The sequence below is a fragment of the Acinonyx jubatus genome, chromosome B1 (assembly GCF_027475565.1).
Source record: "Acinonyx jubatus isolate Ajub_Pintada_27869175 chromosome B1, VMU_Ajub_asm_v1.0, whole genome shotgun sequence".
Taxonomy (NCBI): domain Eukaryota; kingdom Metazoa; phylum Chordata; class Mammalia; order Carnivora; family Felidae; genus Acinonyx; species Acinonyx jubatus.
This window is the reverse complement of record NC_069382.1, coordinates 166990574-167010320: the sequence shown is the minus strand read 5'-3', so window position 1 is coordinate 167010320 and position 19747 is coordinate 166990574. Positions and strand designations below refer to the sequence as shown.

At 44.6% G+C, this 19747-nt stretch overlaps 1 protein-coding gene across 1 annotated transcript; it reads right to left on the bottom strand.

Annotated features, from left to right (window-relative positions):
* Nucleotides 1-16510: 16510 nt before the first annotated feature.
* Nucleotides 16511-19642, bottom strand: PHOX2B (paired like homeobox 2B). Its single transcript, XM_027056089.2, has 3 exons — nucleotides 19056-19642; nucleotides 18021-18208; nucleotides 16511-17026 (listed from the first exon to the last, which is right to left on the bottom strand). The coding sequence occupies exons 1-3, from the start codon at nucleotides 19294-19296 to the stop codon at nucleotides 16511-16513; spliced, it is 945 nt and encodes a 314-aa protein (XP_026911890.1). The 5' UTR covers nucleotides 19297-19642.
* Nucleotides 19643-19747: the final 105 nt, after the last annotated feature.

The window sequence follows — 19747 nt, the reverse complement described above, 5'->3', positions numbered from 1 at the left end:
GGCCGGATCATTCTGACACTCTCGGGTCTGGCCTGGCTCCTCTGGGTCTGAATGGCCTCAGAGCTGACGCTTAACTCCTGCAGGGTTCTTGTTATTCAATAATAACCAGTGATCTCGGAGTGTGCTCTGCTCCCAGCAATATTTGGGTCGGCGATGGTATTTTTATGCGTAATTTCCTTGTTTAAATTAGCCAAAGGGGGAGGTGCAAAGAATGTCATGTGTGCCCTGAGTAATTAAGTCATTTCTATACTTTTTCCATTCCAGACATAGGGTTAGTGGAAGCAGCAGAACCACTGAATTAAGTGCACGGGGTTTTGAATCCAAATTTCCACCACTTATGCTGCAAGCAATCTGACACAAGTTATTTATTCCCATCCAAGCCTCAGTTCATACATCTGGAAAATGGGAATAAGAACCATACCCATAAGGTTGCTGTAAGGAATAAGTGAAATTAATCACACTCTGACTCAACTGGGGAGCACAACAGGTTCTGGACCTATAGTTTGGGGACATTGTTGGTCTTTGGTTATGTGCCATCCATTTATCACCTGCAACAGATGTCCCAGGCTCAGGCTGAAAAGCGTTGGCATTCCCGAATTAACCTGCTACAGTACTTACCAAAGTGGGATAGTGACTTGGGCACTGTGTTGGGAAGAGGAACTCTGCTCCTAGGAAAAAGTCTTGGTTCACAAAGAAGGAGGACCTAAGGACAGAATCCTTGTCGTTTGGGGCCAACCTCCTAAACTGAACCTCGCATGGCTGCTTCTGGCTATCCTATGTGAATGGGACTCTGAGAAAGGGTGCCTGGGAAAGGACTGATGGGCAAGGAGAGGAGCACCCAAAGTAGAGACCCCACGAGGATCTTACCCACTCCCAGAGTACCTTGGAATCTTTCGTGCTCCAACTCTTGGGCTTGGTGGACACCTAGCATCACTAAACATAGACTAAGTATTAGCCGGTGGAAGGGATATGCCGTTGAACCTGTAGATTATTGCACGCAACGATAAAAGACTCTTGAATACTTACAAGACTGTGCACAAGTACTGCCTTGTACACAATCAAGATCTTCTGGGGTCACGAGGAAGATTTTATGCTCTAATGTATGAGTGAGCACAAGATTGTTGTATACAACCAGATGCAGTGAGGCAGAGTAGTCTCTGGAGCCAGGCTGACCCGAGTTGAAATCAAGTTCCAGCTCTGCTGTTCACCAGCTGAAGGAACTTAAGCTACCGAATCTCTTTAAGTCCTGGTTTTCTTACCTGCAAAATGGGGATAATTGCAATACCCATCCCATAAGGTTGTTGCCAAGATTACATGAAAGAATACACGTAAACTGCTTCGCACAGTTTCTAGTACACGATAAACCCTGAATAAAAGTTAATATTATTATTTGCAATCAGTAGTGGGTTTCCTTTTTCATGAAGGTAAGTATGTTCCTAGACCTCCTCTGAAGTTATTTACTGGGTACCTAATCCCTCTAATCTAGTCCTTGGTAAGGTTGCTTTATGTTTCATGGTTAGGTATTTTGAGAGGTATAGATGATGCTGGCATGCGAGGTTTTGTAAGAGGTCACAAGTTGCATTTTGAGGAATTGATTTATTTACTTTAAGACAATTATGTCTTTTTGTTAACCTAGGATACTCCTGTCCAGAAAGTTTCTACTTAGAAAGAGAGAACCATATCTAGACGAGAGCCCTGTGGTTACTTTTCCTTTGGAGAGGCTGTTAGCACTAGGATTGGTTAGGACTGGTTTTCATGTCATTCTAGTGGAAAAATCTATTCTGGGATTTCCCAGTGAATCACAAAGTAGGCAGTTTATATGGGTAATACCCACGTCCATCACCATTTTCCAGGGGAATAAAAACCTTAAGTGAACATCATACTAATGGTGTTGCAAAATGATTATGGACTCTGATGACAATAGTCCTGAATTATCTAATCTATCTGCCACTTACTGGCTCTTTTAAAAAATCATTTAAGTTTCCCCAGCTTTGTACCTGCAATAGCCTGGAATGCCATTCTTACACCCCAGTCCATCTAGTGAATCCTACTCAACATTCAGCGGTAATGTCAAATATTCAAGGATACATCTTTTATTTAACACAACGGTTCAGCTGTCTAACACAGACCAAACAATTGCCAGAGGAGTAAGTTTATGTATTTCTCTGCAAAAATCAGTGAAGGATAATAAGGGGTGCCTGGGTGGCTCAGTTGGTTAAGGGTCCGACTCTCGGTTTCAGATCAGTTCCTGATCTCACGGTTCATGCGTTTGAGCCCCACATCCAGCTCTGCGCTGACCGCGAGGAGCCTGCGTGGGATTCTCTCTCCCTCTCTCTCTGCCCCTCCACCACTGGTGCTTGCATGCGCTCTCTCTCTCTCTCTCTTTCTTGAAAAATAAATGAACTTTAAAAAAATCAGTAAAGGGTAATAGGATGATTCTACTCCAAGGAGCTGTCCATGGGCCAGGCACCTTATATTTTACCACCATGTCTACCATTCTACCCCACGGCAAAAAGAAAAGAAGTTGAGAGTAAGTAGCTTTCTTTAAAGATCATGACCTAGATGTAGCACATGTCACTTCTGCTCACATCTCATTGGCTAGGACTTAGGCATATGGAAATGTCTAGGTCCAAAGGAGGCTGGGAAACGTATTCTCTATCTGGATGGCCATGTCTCAGCCAGTCAAAAAACCACAAGGTTCTTTTACTAACTGGAAGAGGAGACTGTTTACCAGGGAACAGTCAGCAGTCTCTTGTCACATTCTTCTTTCCCTTTAAGGTACCGTTAGGAGTGTTGGAACCATGTTGCATTCCTTTTTGGAAACCAAATACTATGCAGCCATTAAAAATAAGGCATATCTACAAGTTTTGACAGAAAATGAACTTTGGGATATATGTTAAGTAAAATAAAAATCCAAAATATAGAAATTGAGTATAATGTAATGGCTTTGGTGCTCTTAAATATATTGACTACCATGGGGCGCCTGAGTGGCTCAGTCAGTTAAGCGTCTGACTTCGGCTCAGGTCATGATCTCATGGTTTGTGGGTTCGAGCCCCGCGTCGGGCTCTGTGCTGACAGTTCAGAGACTGGAGCCTGCTTCGGATTTGTGTCTCCCTCTCTCTCTGACCCTCCCCTGCTCGCACTCTGTCTCTCTCTCTCAGAAATAAATAAACATTAAAAAAAAATATTGACTATCTTAAGAAAGATTAAAAAAAGAAACTAACATGGGGGGACAAAGGGGGAGGGAAATATACCTTTCACTGAATAACCTTTTAAAACATATATATATATATATATATATATATATACACACACACACACACACACACACACACACATATATATATACATATATATATATATATATAAATGTTTATTTATTTTTGAGAGAGAGACAGAGCATGACTGAGGGAGGGGCAGAGAGAGAGGGAGACACAGAATCGAAGCAGGCTCCAGGCTCTGAGCTGTCATCACAGAGCTGGGCCACAGATGGGACTCGAACTCACAGACTGCAAAATCATGACCTGAGTCAAAGTCAGATGCTTAACCGACTGAGCCATCCAGGTGCCCCATCATTGAAGAACCTTTTAAATCATTTGAATTGTGTGTCTGTATTACCTAAGTGATTTTTTAAAACCTCGAAGTCACTGAATCGTTCAGATATATTTCTTTTTTTTCTTTCCAGATACAGTTCTATTACTTTTCCAAACTATTTTTTCAACAAGTAGGAAACCAATCCTAACCAATCGTAGCACCAACAGTGCTAAAGAACGTCCCACCAAAAAGAAAGTAACCACAGGACTATCATCTAGATGTGGTTTTCTCTTTCCAGGCAGAAACTTTGTGAACCAGGAGAATCCCAAGTTAACAAAAAGCCACAATTGTTCTAAGGCCAGAAAATCAGCTCCTCAAAAGGCAACTTATGTCTTCTTGAAAACTCATACACCAACATCATTATAGTTCTCAAAAGACCTTACAACAAAACATGAAACAACCTTTTGGGTGGGCTCCCCTGATTTCTGCTAATAAATGTGTGCTGAAAGCTTAGTCTTTTGAGGACTTTTTAAGAAATTACTTGTTTATGTTTCAATGGACTTGAAGAAAATCTCAGTAAAAGTGGATGGATGCTCTCAGGTATTTTTCAAATATCCTTTAAATTTGACTTCTTCTTTTTTTTTTTAATTTTTTTAACGTTTATTTATTTTTGGACAGAGACGGAGCATGAACAGGGGAGGGTCAGAGAGAAGGAGACACAGAATCTGAAACAGGCTCCAGGCTCTGAGCTGTCAGCACAGAGCCTGACGCGGGGCTCGACCGTGAAATCATGACCTGAGCCGAAGTCGGCCGCTTAACCGACTGAGCCACCCAGGTGCCCCGACTTCTTCTCCTTTAACAGAAGATGAGACTGGCCCTACAGAGGAGTTTCCACACATGATTGCTTCACTCTATGGTCAGGTAGAGGGATACTTAAATGTCTGACTATTTTCACAGTTCTCTGGACTCTCAATGATTAGGTGGAGAAAACCACCACAAAACATAAGGCAAAATTAAGAAATTTTTGCCCACTTTGTTTTGAAATCAGTATTGTAGTACATTCACTAGAGGGGGGTGGAAAGGATAATTGCTTAAGAAAACAGTAATATTTCCACTCTCTTCCCTCTCTATTAATTTATATTGTTCTGACTTAAGACTAAGATGAAGGTGTGTATGAACTTTGCCTGCAAGAAATCAAGGACATCAGAAAAGAAGACAAATCAATGCTGGGTTTCCCATATTAGTCTCTGCTTTAAAAAAAAAAAGCTGAGAAATGAACAAGGCTGGAAGTATCATGCTTCAGGATTTCAAACTATACTACAAAACCATAGTAATAAAAACTGTGGAACTGGCACGAAAGTAGATACATCAACAATGGAACGGAAGAGAGAGCCCAGAATGAAATCCCAGCATATGTGGTCAACTAATATATGACAAAGAAACCAAGAATACTCAACGGGGAAAGGATAGTCACCTTAACAAATAGTGCTGAAACACTGGAGAAACACATACAGAACAATGAAATTGAACCTCTGTCTCATACCGCTTACAAAAATTAACTCAAAATGGATCAAAGACTTAAACAGAAGACCTGATACCATAAAACTCCTAGAAGAAAACATAGGGAAGAAGCTCGTTGATACTAGTTTCGGACACGATTTTGGACATGATGCCAAAAGCACAAACAACAACCAAACAACAGGAGCCAAAATCAACAAATGGGACTCCGTTAAACTCCAAAGCTTCTGCACAGCAAAAGAAACAATAAGCAAAATGAAGACGACCTACAGAAGAAAATTTTTGCAAGCCATATATCAGATGAGAGGTTAATATGTAAAACATATAAAGAACTCAGTCAACTTAATGATAAAAAAATCAATTAGGGACACCTGGGTGGTTCAGTCAGTTGAGCGCCCAACTTCAGCTCAGATTGTGATCGCGCAGGTTCGTGAGTTCGAGCCCCACTTCAGGCTTGCTACTGTCAGTCTGTCAGCACACAGCCCGCTTCAGATCCTCTGCCCTCCTCTCTCTGCCCCTCCCCCACTTGTGCTCTCCCCAAAATAAATACATATTTTTAAAAATCCAATTAAATTTGGGCAGAGGAGGGGCGCCTGGCTGGCTCAGTTGGTGGAGCGGGCAACTCTTGATCTCCAGTTTGTGGTTTCCAGCCCCATGATGGATGTAAAGATTGCTTAAAAATGAAATCTTTTTTAAACTGTGAAATTTGTTGTCAAATTGGTTTCCATACAACACCCAGTGCTCATCCCAACAGGTGCCCTCCTCAATGCCCATCACCCACCCTCCCCTCCTTCCCAGCCCCCATCAATCCTCACTTTATTCTCCGTTCTTAAGAGTCTCTTATGGTTTGGCTCCCTCCCTCTCTCACTTTTTCTTTTCCTTCCCCTTCCCCCTGATCTTCTGTTAAGTTTCTCAGGATCCACATAAGAGTGAAAACATATGGTATCTGTCTTTCTCTGTATGACTTATTTCACTTAGCATAACACTCTCCGGTTCCATCCATGTTGCTACAAAAGGCCAGATTTCATTCTTTCTCATTGCCACGTAGTATTCCATTGTGTATACAAACCACAATTTCTTTATCCATTCATCAGTTGATGGACATTTAGGCTCTTTCCATAATTTGGCTCTTGTTGAAAGTGCTGCTATAAACATTGAGGTACAAGTGCCTCTATGCATCAGCACTCCTGTATCCCTTGGGTAAATTCCTAGCAGTGCTATTGCTGGGTCATAAGGTCGATCTTAAAAATGAAATCTTAAGGGGCACCTGGGTGGCTTAGTCGGTTAAGTGTCCCACTTCAGCTCAGGTCATGATCTCACATGAATTCAAGCCCTACATCAGGCTTTCTGCCCTCGGCAGGTTGCTGCTTCAGGTCCTCCATCTCCCTCGCTCCCTGCCCCTCCCCCACTTTCTCTCTCTCTCTCTCTTTCATTTTCTCTCAAAAATAAATAAACATTTTAAAAAATAAAATCTTTAACAAATGGGCAGAGGAACTAAATAGACTTTCCGAGGAGGGCAACAAGATGGCCAACAGATACATGAAATGATGCTCAACATCACTAACCATCAGGGACATGCAAATCAAAACCACAAGGAGATATCACCTTACACCTGTTAGAATGGCTATCATCAAAAAGACAAGAGACAAGTGCTGCTGAGGATGTGGTGAAAAGGGAACCCTTTTCCCAACCCATTGTTTGTGGGAATGTAAATTAGTCCAACCTCTATGGAAAACAATATGGAGGTTCACCAAAAATTAAAAATAAATCTACCACTCAATCCAGCAATTCCATATCTGGGTCTATACCCAAAGAAACTAAAAACAGGATTTTTTTCAGGTTTTAAACTTTTTATTAGCATATTTTAAAAATTGTGCATTCTGATAATTAAAATCATTTGAACAAAGAAATGGCATTCTGATTAAACTGCATTTTACAGCCTGCAGGGCACCTTGAATTGGCTTAGTTTTTACTCTAGATTTCTCTGTCAATCACACCCAGCTTCTTCCTTCCCCAACACGCAAGTTCTTTTCCTTCCCTGCCAGCTAAACAGGCAGATGGGAGAGGCTGGAGTAGCCTTCATTGTCAGTAGTTCCCAATTCTTTGATGTGAAAAGGGGCAGCTCAGTCACGTAAATTTGATCTGATCTGTTTGCATTTTACAAAGTTAAACAGCTAAAAGAAGGCAATGCTTGTGAAATATACAGTGCATGCTGATGGCACACCCCTCATTACAACTCACCTGCTTGCTTCTCCTGTTCAATCGTTTCTTTTGAAGACAGTGGATTTTTCTCTTGTCTTTCTGTCTTCTTCAATTTCGACTTCATGAGTTTCTCAATCTCAGGCACACTGAGATTGTCAGACATGGTTGCAGAGGAAGCAGAGCCAGATGCACCAGTGAGCAGAGCCTGGTCTGTGCAGTGGCCAACGAGTGCCTAAAACCAAGACTCTGACCAGACATTTGCACTCCCTTGTTAACTGCAGCCTTATTCCCAACAGCCAAGATATGGAAACAACCCAAATTGATTTTTTTAATGTGGTACATATACACAATGAAATATTATTCAGCTATGAGAAAGGAGGATATTCTTTCATGTGCCACATGGATGGACCTTAGGCACATTACGTTAAGTGAGATAAATCAGACAGAAAAAAACAAGTACTATATGATATCACTTATATGTGGAATCTAAAAACGTTAAACCTATAAAACCTAGAGTAAACTGATAGTTACCAGGGGATGAGGATTGGGGGAATAAGAGTGATAGAATATGTACTAAATAAGTCTAAATAATGAGTACTAAATAAGCCATAGCGATCTAATGCACTGTATAATGAACAAAGACTACAATTATTACTCTTAGTAATGTAATAAATATCACTACATCAGCAATAATATTACAATATATAAAAGTATCCAAGTAATACGCTATATACTTTAAACTTAAACAATGTTAAATGTCAAATTTATTCATTAAAAAATTTTGAGATATGATTCACATATCATAAAATTAATTCACGCTTTTTAAGTATACAGTTCAAGAGGTTTTAGCATATTCACAAAGTTGGGTAGCCATCACCATGATCAAATTCCAGAACATTTCCATCACCCTTTCTACCCTTTTCGACATTGGCCTAGGGAGTGAGCTGTGGGCTAAGGGCAGTGCCTGGCTCTAGGCAGTTACCTCAGCCACTCCTCTGGACTCTGAGACCCCTTAGAGAATAAGGTTTGGGGATCAAAGGGACAGGGGTTTGGAGCACTTACCAGCTCTAGGATCTTAAGTAAGTTGCTCAGCCTTTCTGTTACTTGTATTTTTTTTTTAATCTATAAAATGAGAATTATCTACCTCAGGAGTTTTGAAAACCTACAATATATCACAAATGCAAAACAGCTAGCAGAGTATCTAACACATAGAAAGGACTATAGCACAATATCTTATGACTCAGACAAACCAAGTTTACACTCTACTTTTGCCTCAGGTGGCCATGCCACTGGGACCTTAAAGAAATTAAGTTTTACACCCAGGCTCTTCCTGTTCTGGAAATCACTGCTTAAATCATTGGATAGCAAATAGCAAACAGCCATCCATTTGGTTCCCTAATGAAATTATGTCCAGGTAAGAAGGCTTTACTTCCCCCTTGATGTCTGACTTTCCCCAGAGGGAGGTCTTTGACATAAAACACATGGCTAAAGTAACATCATTGCTCAATCACTTGGCCTTGGGGTATTTTAACAAACCAAATAGCTTCAGGTTCAGACAAAAAATAAAGTGAATGACAGCTAGGCAAATGAAGAATTCCTCCCCCCCCCCCACCTCTCTCTCTTTTTTTTTAAAACTTTTTAGCATATTGTTTTAGAGTCTGGGTTTGGGTTGAGTCCTGACTTCACCATTAGCGATGTGGCTTGGACAAGTGATTCAATAGCTTTTAATTTCAATAGTGTAAAAGAAGGAATGCATCTCCTTCATCACAGAGGGCTGCTCTGGGGTGCACTCAGCACAGTGCTTGGCTTGTGCACACACTCAGTAAATAGTAGGCGGGCATTCAAGTCCCACTGAAACCTTGGAATCACCGCCTCTTCTCCACTGTCTCCTCCAGTCAGCCAGTGATCTTTAAAATCCTAGAACTTTCTTTGTTCAGCTTTTGGGGTTGTTTTATTCTATTTTTTCTTTGAAGAAGCATTGTTGGGTTTAAAACTTTTCTAAGACTTCTTCCACCTGTAGAGCAAATGGATCACAAGCTCTGGTCCTAATAAAGGTTCTGAAAGCCAGAGCTTCACCGCATGGGGGGCGGAGGACGGGGGGGGGGGGGGGGGGGGGGGGGGGGGGGGGGGAGGGGGGTGGCACGACACCTGCTCTCATCAAATAACCAGGAGCTGTCACCTTTTTTATGTGCCATAGACCCCTTGGCAATCTGGTTATGTCTATGCACTCTTCTCAAGATAACATTTTTAAACGCAAAAACTAAAATGCATAAGATTGCGAAAGAAACCAATTAAAATAAAATCATCAAAAATGTTTTAATTTTCTTATGTATTAATTTTTTGTTTTAATTCCAGTACAGTGAACATACAGTGTTATATTAGTTTCAGGGGTACAATATAGTGATTCAACGCTTCCATACATCACCCAGTGCTCATCACAGCAAGTGCACTCCTTAATCCCCATCACCTATTTTGCCCATCCCCCCACCTACCTCCCCTCTGATAACCATCAGTTGGTTCTCTGTAGTTTAGAGTGTGTTTCTTAGTTTGTCTCTCTCTCTTTTTCCCCTTTGCTTGTTTGTTTTGTTTCTTAAATTCCACATATGAGTAAAATCATATAATATTTGTCTTTCTCTGACTTATTTTGCTTAGCATTATACTCTCTAGCTCTATCTATGTCATTGCAAATGGCAATATTGAGATTTCATTCTCAATAATACTCCATTGTGTGTGTGTGCATATATATATATATATATATATATATATATATATATATATCAATCACAGCTTCTTTATCCATTCATCTATCGATGGACACTTGGGCTGCTTCCATAATTTGTAATATAGTCATATATGTGTTTCTTTATTAATATATTAAATAACAAGATACAGTGGTTGGTCTAGTAATTACCATGATTTCAAATTAATGGGGAATATAAATGATACATTGAGATAGTTTCAAAAGCTCCAATGTGAAATAAAAATATCTATGACTTCCATTGGTGACAGTCACAGGTACTAACAAAATGTGGCTTTGTGGCCTACATTGATCATGAACAAAATTGCTCAGTTTCAGGTGGACTAAAAAGTCCACCTGACTTTTTAGACTAAAAAGTCTAAAAAACCAAGACTAACACGATCCAAAATGTCTACTGTGGTGCTAGGGACATGGTTATAGGCTGTTTGCGGATAATCCTGCTTACTGGCCTAGGGAAGTAGCAGGTCGTTGTTTTCCAATATGGAGGTACCACTGGGTGGAGGCATTCAGTCCTTATTTATCCATGTAATTTTATGAATACTCACTCTAGAATCAAGGCTGGAAAATTAAGGATTCAGGTGGGCTTTTCCCATTTGCGCCACCTATCTGTCACGTCAGGGATAAATAAGCCTAGAGGTTGACATCTACTCTTGACATCCATTCTGATCCACTGGCCGATGTTCCATTCTTCATAGACATAACTGTCTTTTTTCCTTTTGTGTTCCATACCTCTGCCTACTCCTTGTCTTGTTCACTTACCAGAAAGATACCATGAGCTATAAGTACGCTGCCTTGCAGAGAACATTCTCCCTCCTCCTGGGGATCCCAAAGCCTTCCCCCTTTCAGGCCTTGAACTTCATTTCGAACTTGGCTGGGATACTTATCCCAACACCACTCCTCCTGTTGCCCTTTCTAACTTTCACTTCCCTTTCTGAGTCTTTTTGCAAAATGAGATCTCTTCCCGGGTCTGGAAAGGTATGATTTTATGGGCTGAAATGAATTCTTCCTCTTGCAGAGACTGTAAAGAACATGGGTTGTGGAGACAAACCAGATGGGGTTGGCTTCGTGCTGTGTGATCCTGTCCATGTTACCTAACCCCTCTATGGCTCAGTTTCCTCCTAAGAAAAAAGTGGGAACAGTATTTTTTCCAGGGGGCAGTTGTGAGGACTAAATGCTTTAAAATTTGTAAGCTTAAAAATGCCTGGGTGGCTCAGTCAATTAAGCATCAATTAAGCAGTCAATTAAGCATCTGACTCTTGATCTTAGCTCAGGTCTTGATCTCAGGGTGGTGAGTTCAAGCTTGAGTTGGGCTCCACATTGGGTTCTGTGCAGGGCACGAAACCTACTTAAAAAAAAATTGTCTAGCATATAATGAGCACTCAGTAAATATTAGTAGTTATTTTGTCAGCCCTTGGCTGTGACTGTTACCCTTAGCAAAGTTCTCCAAAGCCAACCTTTGCATATTCTTCACACTCTGTATTCCTGGGCCACTGACTTCAGTGACAATTGAGGGCTCTTTTTAACCTTCTGAAGCCTGGGCTAGAGAGATCAAGAAAGGATCTAGAAGTTTCTTCGTCATCATCATCATCATCATCATATCTGACATTTGTGGAAAACTTCCTGCTATGCTGGATGCTTGTACATTTTATTTAATTCCACCAATAATCCTACAAAGTCTGTATTATTATTCACATTTATAGTTGGTGCATTAGGCTCAAAGGGATTAAGTTACTTGCAGTCCAAAGTCATGTGGATCTTTTCCCTGAATTGAGGATCATCTCAATCTAGTCACAGGCTGTATTTCTAAGGATGTGGTATGGCCAGAGAGAAGCATCTGGGTGAGTTGTAGACAGCTACTATTTGCTTGGTTACCTGCTGTCCTCAGAAACCACTCTCTGGTTCTCTGTACTCAGCCATCTTGAAGGAGACTTGGCTTAGAGGTGGCCATCTGGCATCAGCTCATGCAGCTTTTGTGAAGTCACATGTGGTCCCGCAGTTGCCAGGAAAAAGGATGCCTTGATGAGCCAAAATGCAAATTCTTTAGGAGAGGAAAAGTGGAAGTGAGCTTGTTCACACTGTGCAGAGCTCCAAGGAAATGACACAACTCAAGAGACACAGTGTCCTGCCACTAGGCTCCATCATATTACAAGGGCATTATTTTGCATTTGATCATAAACTTGCCTCCTAATAGTTTGCCTCTTTGACCAGTAAGAGAGGCAGAGGTGACCCAAATTAAAAAAGAAGTTAATATTTAAAATACTGAAGCTGGGTGCTTCCAGACACTAAAAATGCAATCCGTTGGGAAGCCAAGGCAGTACGGGGATGGGAAGCATGTATTATTCCTCATTAATCTCCGGAGTTTCCCTTATCCTGGAGATAAGTTGCTCAAGCAAGTCAAGGCCAAGAGAAGGGAATTTGGGGATCTTCATCTAGTTTGCACCCATCTGAAAGGATTTCTAGGACTTTCACTGAGGTTTCTAAAACCTCTACTTTGGCTATTTGTTTTTCCTCTTCCTTCTTTCTCTTTTGTTCCTCTTTCTACTTCTTGTTTTCTTTCTTTCTCCTGGTCTTAAGTTGTCCAGAATGCCTGCCCACTGTTCTGGACATCAGCTTACAGTGGCCCTCGATGCCTAAGGGAAGGCTAATTTTCTTCTAGCCAAGCCTAGGACTGGGTTACCTGGACTTTGAATGTTCTTTTCCTCTATAAATTCCTGTCCTACTTTTTGCCTCTCCTAGACCTTGTAAATTACACTTACAATCAAGGGATGGGGTCTAAGGGATCTTGCAATTGTTGGCATTTTAGATCAGAACAATTAATGCCATTTCTTATGGAATATTGTCTTGGGAGTTTGCATAGAACATTTAAAAAGATTTAAAAAATTTTTTTTTGAAAGTTTATTTATTTTTGACACAGAGAGAGAGAGACAGAGCATGAGCGGGGGAGGGGCAGAAAGAGAGGGAGACACAGAATCCAAAGCAGGCTCCAGGCTCTGAGCTGTCAGCACAGAGCCCGATGCGATGCGGGGCTCGAACTCACAGACTGCGGGATCGTGACCCGAGCTAAAGCCGGACGTTCAACTGACTCAGCCACCCAGGTGTCCCGAAAACAGATTTTTTAGACTACTTAAAAGTCCTTTAGAAACACTATTAGAAGTTAGATAAAATCCAAATGTTTGAAAATTCTAAAGGAAACCTGCCTGATTTGCTGAAAGCCACATTTGGATGCCTAAGGTGAGAAGCTCTGATAAATTCAAGCCAGATCAGTAGCTAATCCTCAGGCCAGAGGAGGCAGACTATGGACTCTCCTCAAATGAGGAGAACTGAGTCATCTATTGGTAAGGCCTGGAGAAGTACCACACAGGCTTCTGCTTGAAGAAGGTTGACCAACCAAACAGTTCAAGGAAGAAGCAGATTCCAGGGGCGCCTGGGTGGTGCAGTCGGTTAAGCGTCCAACTTCAGCCAGGTCACGATCTCGCGGTCTGTGAGTTCGAGCCCCGCGTCGGGCTCTGGGCTGATGGCTCAGAGCCTGGAGCCTGTTTCCGATTCTGTGTCTCCCTCTCTCTCTGCCCCTCGCCCGTTCATGCTCTGTCTCTCTCTGCCCCAAAAATAAATAAACGTTGAAAAAAAAATTCCATTTTGGGGCTGTGATGGTGATTCCCTCCCTGAAGCTGCCAGCACTCCCCCCTCAACACACACACACACACACACACACACACACACACCTATTCCCAAGGTAGTCCCAATTCTGGAACCTTCCTGTTTGGGTTTCTTACAATGTTGTTCAGTGGTTCTCATATCCTCTATAGAAGTCATTAAACCACATGAATTGCCAGGCTGCACTCCCAGAGTTTCTGATTCAGTAGATCTAGGATGGAGTCTAAGAATTTGTGTATCTAACAAGTTCCCAGGTGATGCTGATGCTGCTGGTCCAGGGACCATACTTTGGGGGGACCAGTGGGGTAGTTAATATTCAGGCTCTGTAATTAGAGTTCCTGGGTTCAAAGGCTGGCCCTATCACTCATACACTAGAGACTCTAGAGCAAGTTAACTTCTTTGTCACTTTTGCATCTCATCTGTTTATAAGAAAATGAGTATAGGAATATTACCTGCTTTGTGGTGTTGTTTTGAGGGGTAGATGAGATAACACATGGAAAGCACAGATAGCTACATGCAAGTGCTCACTAATTTCGGTTGTTGCCAGTGTTATGTCTCCAAACACACCAACCTTGCAGAGCTGTTCTCAGGCCAAGGCCTTCCGGATCCACTTGCCCACACAGAGACCCTCTGGTGTTCCGGGGTGCTGGCATTCTGCAAGGCTTAAGGAGGCTCTACCATTCGGACCTTACTAGATGCCCTTGGTCCTGAAAGCACCTGCACACGGAATCCTCACTTATAAGTCTTTCTCCAAGCTGGGTATTCAAAAACTACTTCTGCTGTCACTGAGTCCCCTGGCCTCAGTGTAGGCATCCATGTGAACATTTTTATCAATGCCCTAGTTGTGCTTTTATGTTTGGTGACCACAAGACAAATAAACACAGACCAGAGAATCTTGCCTGCTATCCCAAGCACTAAATTTTATATTGGCTGAATTTGGATGCGTGCATTTAGACTCCCTAATCTGCTTGGGTTTCCAGAGCTACAGTGGCTTCTAGATATTTTGTACAATTTCCTCTTCCTCTGTCCTCCCTTATAATTTCTAAAATTAAATTTAAAAAAAAATCAAGGAAAAATCAGAAGAGTTCAATTGCTAGACCTGCTTTTTGTTTTTATTATCAACAATCAAGTTAATGGTACACTCTTGGAAAACTATATGCACATGTAGAAATATTTCCCTTTTAAATAGAAGCATTCATTATAACACATATAAATAAATTTGAAAATCTGAAACATAACTTATGACGCTTATGTTCACAAACATAGTCCAACAAGAAGAAAAAAGAAATCAGACAGACATGCACCTGATAACAAAAATATATACCATTGTCTGAACCTTGGTCTCTCTAAACACAAAGGAATTGAACCCGTGAGAACCTTATTACTCCATAAAGACACGCCATAGAGACTACAAGAAGAGAAAAACATTATACGGTCACGTAGAGGAGACGGTCTGTACTGATATTAACACGATACAATTGAGTCACAGAACACAGTTGTAGAAAGACACGGAAAAAGTTAAAGCCTCAACATTCAACTAATATCTATAGTTTGTGCCTTTTAAAATAAAAACAAAAACAAAAAACAAATTCCAACAGAGATGTCTAATCTGCTTGAAGAATGGAATCATCAATATACAGTCCATCCACCATACAGGATGTGAGTCCATTTCCTATCAAACAGAAATGCAAACCGAGACACTTTTGCAAACTTGTGTGCACGCCTTTCTTTGCTCGGTAGGTTTCTCTGCAGCCAGTTGCGTGGACTGCAATTGACTCTAATCCAAAGCAGTGCCAAAAAGTTCGGTAAAAGCTGGTGGAAGAAGAAAATGCCGGTGGGAGGGGTGTGACAGGAGAGAAAAAAAATAGGGAAGAATTGCGAAATAGGAGACCGTTCGCAGAGTTTGCGGATGAAAAGGCATCTCATGTATAGGGCATCTTTCAGGGCCGAGTGGCTGCAAAGATTCGGGGTTGGGAGTTGCAACTGTGTGGGGTTCGGATGCGCTAATGGCAGGATGGTGTTGGCGAGGTGGGACAGGCAGGTGGGAGCGAGGAAGTCACCTTGGCCGCGGGGACAGTCTGCACGAGTCGTCGCCTCAGCAACCCGAACCCAAGGACACAAGGGGAAGGGGGGCTGGAAGGCACCCTTACTTTCCCTTGAGGAGGAGCCCCAAGGGAGTCTGTGCTGTCAGGAGGGCGCAAATTTGGGGGTTCACAAGATAGAGCCCTCAGACGGTGCTAGCTTCAGCCTCCCTTCTTCCCCACCTTACTTGTTTTCCCTTGGATTTAAAAGCCTTTCCGGGTTGTTTGCTTGTTTTTAAAGTGATCTCTGCCTTACTAAATTTTTTTTTTTAAGTTGAGGGGATTGTTTACTTTTTTCTTTTCCTAAGCAAGTCGCTGAGTCGGTTGCGCGCCCCCCCCCCCCCATCTCTCCCTGTCACCTGCTCGGGCCACAGACACACATTCCCCGAGACAGACATATACCGACACGCAGACACAGCCCCCCTGAGAGTGCCCCCGAGTCCGGGCCGCGCTGCACACACCCCCCGGTCAGCAGGCTGAGCCCTGGCCGGTCTGCGCGGCCCCGAGGCAGGTGCCAAGCCAGGGAAGTTTTGAGTTTTGTTTTGTTTGGGGGTTCACGATAGGGGGAGGAGTGGGGTTGAAATGGGGGCGCCATTTTCTCTTTATTCTTATCGCGATAACTTCGGGTTCTCGGTGAAAAGCCGCGGCAGCAGCAATGACAATAGGCTTGGGCCTACCCGCTCGCCCGCTCGCCCGCCCGGACCCGGCTCGCCCGCCGCCGCCGCCGCCGCCGCCGCCGCCGCCGCCGCCGCAGGATCGCAGATCAGAACATACTGCTCTTCACTAAGGCGGCTTTGGCACCGTTGGGTCTTTGGAGCGAAGATAGGACACTGGCGAAGGGGCCCCCGAGAGAATCCGGGATGGAGGTGATGGGCCCGGGGCCGGGAGCCCAGCCTTGTCCAGGGCCCCCGGCTGCAGCCAGACCCCCGGCCGCTGCCGCCGCTGCAGCCGCAGCAGCCGCCGCCGCAGCCGCCGCCGCCGCCGCCGCGCCTCCCTTGCCGGGTTCACCTCCCGGGCCCCCGGGCCCCGCAGCCCCCGGGGCTCCTGCCGGGCTGGGCCCGCCGCCGCCGCCGCCACTCGCCCCGCAACTGGGAGTGGGGTTGGGGTTGGGGCCGGGGCCCCCAGTGCTGTCCGGGTCGGTACTCTTGGCCTCTTTGCTCTCGTCGTCCCGGGACGAATCGGACTTCTTTCCCGAAGAGCCGTTCTTGGCCGCGGCCGCGGCGGCCGCTGCTGCCCGCTCCTGCTTGCGGAACTTGGCGCGGCGGTTCTGGAACCACACCTGGCGCAAGGGGAGAGGAGAGTCGGTGAAGCAGCGCGAAAAAGCAGGAAACCCGCAAGCCAAGCTTGGAGTAGGACGGCTCACGTTCCGTATCTGTTTGTTTTAAACTCCTCGCGCGACGGGGACCCCTGCGCGCACCCCGCCACCAACTTCGCCCCCGTGGGTGCGTCTTCGGAGAAACTTTCTTAGGGTCACCTGAGCATGCCAGGAAGAAGGCGGCTTGCAGGAGATGTTAAAAGGCCCCATGTCGCCGAGATTCCCTGAAAGGGAAGCCTTTGTATTGGCCGGCCTTTGCTCAGTCAATTTCTTGAGCCACTCCAAACTCTCCATACCCCTCTAGGCCGCAGGTCTAAGGTTAAACCCTAATTGTTTGAAGGAGGGTATCTCTGGGTTTGACGCTCGCCGCCCATCCTGGCCTTTGAGCCCGAGGTAGCGTACAATGGGGCTCATCTGGAGTGGCGCCTGGCCAGCTCGTGAGTGCACCTGTGTCCCTAAAAGGTTAGGGTTAGCCGCGGTTCATGACCTTCATGGAGTCGCAGCCCCTTTGCAAATGTGATCCCAGTCATAGTTACCCGGGAAAGACTCCTATACTCCACGGTTCCAAGTTAAAAGAACTTGAGTTAGGAGGCAGAAAAACAAAAACAAGAAACCCACGTATGATACGGGGGCAACGTCTGCACCCCCGCCACAAGTCATTTCCTGTCCCCCAAAGCCCTGCTCATTCACGTCCCAAGACCCCGAAAGTCTCTGCAGGGCTACCTGGGGTGGAAAACGCTTTGCAGCTGTGCACGTACAAACACGAGCGCACGCCCCAACCCTTCCTCGCGTGCACAGCCCTTCTGGAACTTGGCCTCTCTGTTCGGTCCTGGAGTCCCAGGCCCTCGTGTGGAGAGGCCCGGGTATTCCGAACCTCCAGGAGCACCGCCCGCTCCCCGCCTCCGTACCCTACCGGGCCGGGTGTGGCGAAGCAGGGTCGGTTTCCGGGCGCGCATACCTGGACTCGCGCCTCGGTGAGGTCGATCTTCAGAGCCAGCTCCTCCCGGGTGTAGATGTCAGGGTAGTGCGTCTCTGCGAAGACCCTCTCCAGCTCTTTGAGCTGCGCGCTAGTGAAAGTGGTGCGGATGCGCCGCTGCTTGCGCTTTTCGTTGAGGCCGCCGTGGTCGGTGAAGAGTTTGTAAGGAACTGGGGGACAACAGAGGGGACAGAGTGTGAGCGATACTGTCTGGAGCGCACGGGCCGCGGAGCCGGAACGTGGGGACTCCAAGATCCGGTAGCGCTGGAGCGGCCACCGACGCCGGCGCGGGAGACTGGCTGAGAGGAGCTGCGGAGAAAAACCGAGCAAATTAGTTATATACCGAAACAGGCAAACTCCGGGCTTTGGCAGGGTCCCTCTTGGCACGAGCACCTTTGGGTGGGTTAAAACAGCGCGCCGGAGACGACTGAGGGCCGGGGCACGGGATAATGCTTTGAAGAGGAAAGACGAGAGAGGGAAAAAAGTCCAAAAACATCAGTCGGAATATCAGGGAACCAGGGAAGAAATTACCCCATACTCCCACTGTTGGAACTTTTCAATTCTCAGAAGTTGACCCTGCCCAAAAGTTGGGGGAAAGTGCTGCAAAAAATAATGATAATAATAAATTTAAGAAATAATCATAAAAATGACCAGCGGAAGAGGTGTGAGCCGCTGTCGGTTCTTAAAAAAAGAGACACTGCCAGTAATGAGCTTTACTCTTTGTTATTTAATTATTTTCTAAGCTTTACGTCTCATCGCAAAGTAAATAAATTATGCCTATCATTTTGGCAGCTTAAGATAATTTTGTTGGCGGTTCGGGTGTGACTAGGATAGTGTAACCCTGTAAGTGAATTACCCCTCCCTGCAATCGCTTCTAACGTGATAAATTCTTTCATTTGTGTAAGCAAATTTCGTTTGGTAAATACTAAACACATTTCCATTTTCAAATGCAATCAAGGCTTCCTATATACGAGCGGAAAGGCGGCTTCCTCCGCTGAGAAAGCTGGCGGTCCTTACCTGCGGCGTACGGACTGCTCTGGTGGTCCCTGAGGGTGCCGAGGCTGCAGGATCCCGGCGTGAGGGACGGGCAGCCGGACGTGGCCCCAAAAGTGGTCCTTATCGGGTTATACTGGAAGCCACTGGCCTGGCTGCAGGAACTGAAGTCAGCATAGGCTGAAGCCAGGCTCGAGGTGTCCATCCCAGCCATACAGGACTCGTAGGCAGAGGAATTGAGGTAAGAATATTCCATTTTATACATTGAAAAGGCTCTGGATGGCTCAGCCAAGTGGAAAAATGAAATAAAAGATGGGTATGGAGAAGGTGGCTGGAGTGGGGAGATGTGCACAGCTCAACGCCTGCCTCCAAACTGGCCTCCTTACTACCAGCAGAGCCTAGTTTTATGAAAAAGCCTCCTATGAGATGCCTTGTCTGAGGTCTCTAGAGCATATAGTCCTCATAATAAACTTGGCTCTTTCCACTTGGACAATAGCAAAGCGGTTGGTCTTATTGCTGGCGCTTTTTACATGACAATAACTCATCCGTCTATTGGGCTGGCACTGGGGAACTGAGCTGTCCAACCTCCCTATCATTGATTCCTGCATCTCTAATTAGAATTTAATACCACACCATTACGCACTGAGCCCCTGATCCTCCCTTCTAACCAGCTCCCTGCCCTTTAATTCAATCACACTACTTGGAAATAATGAAAG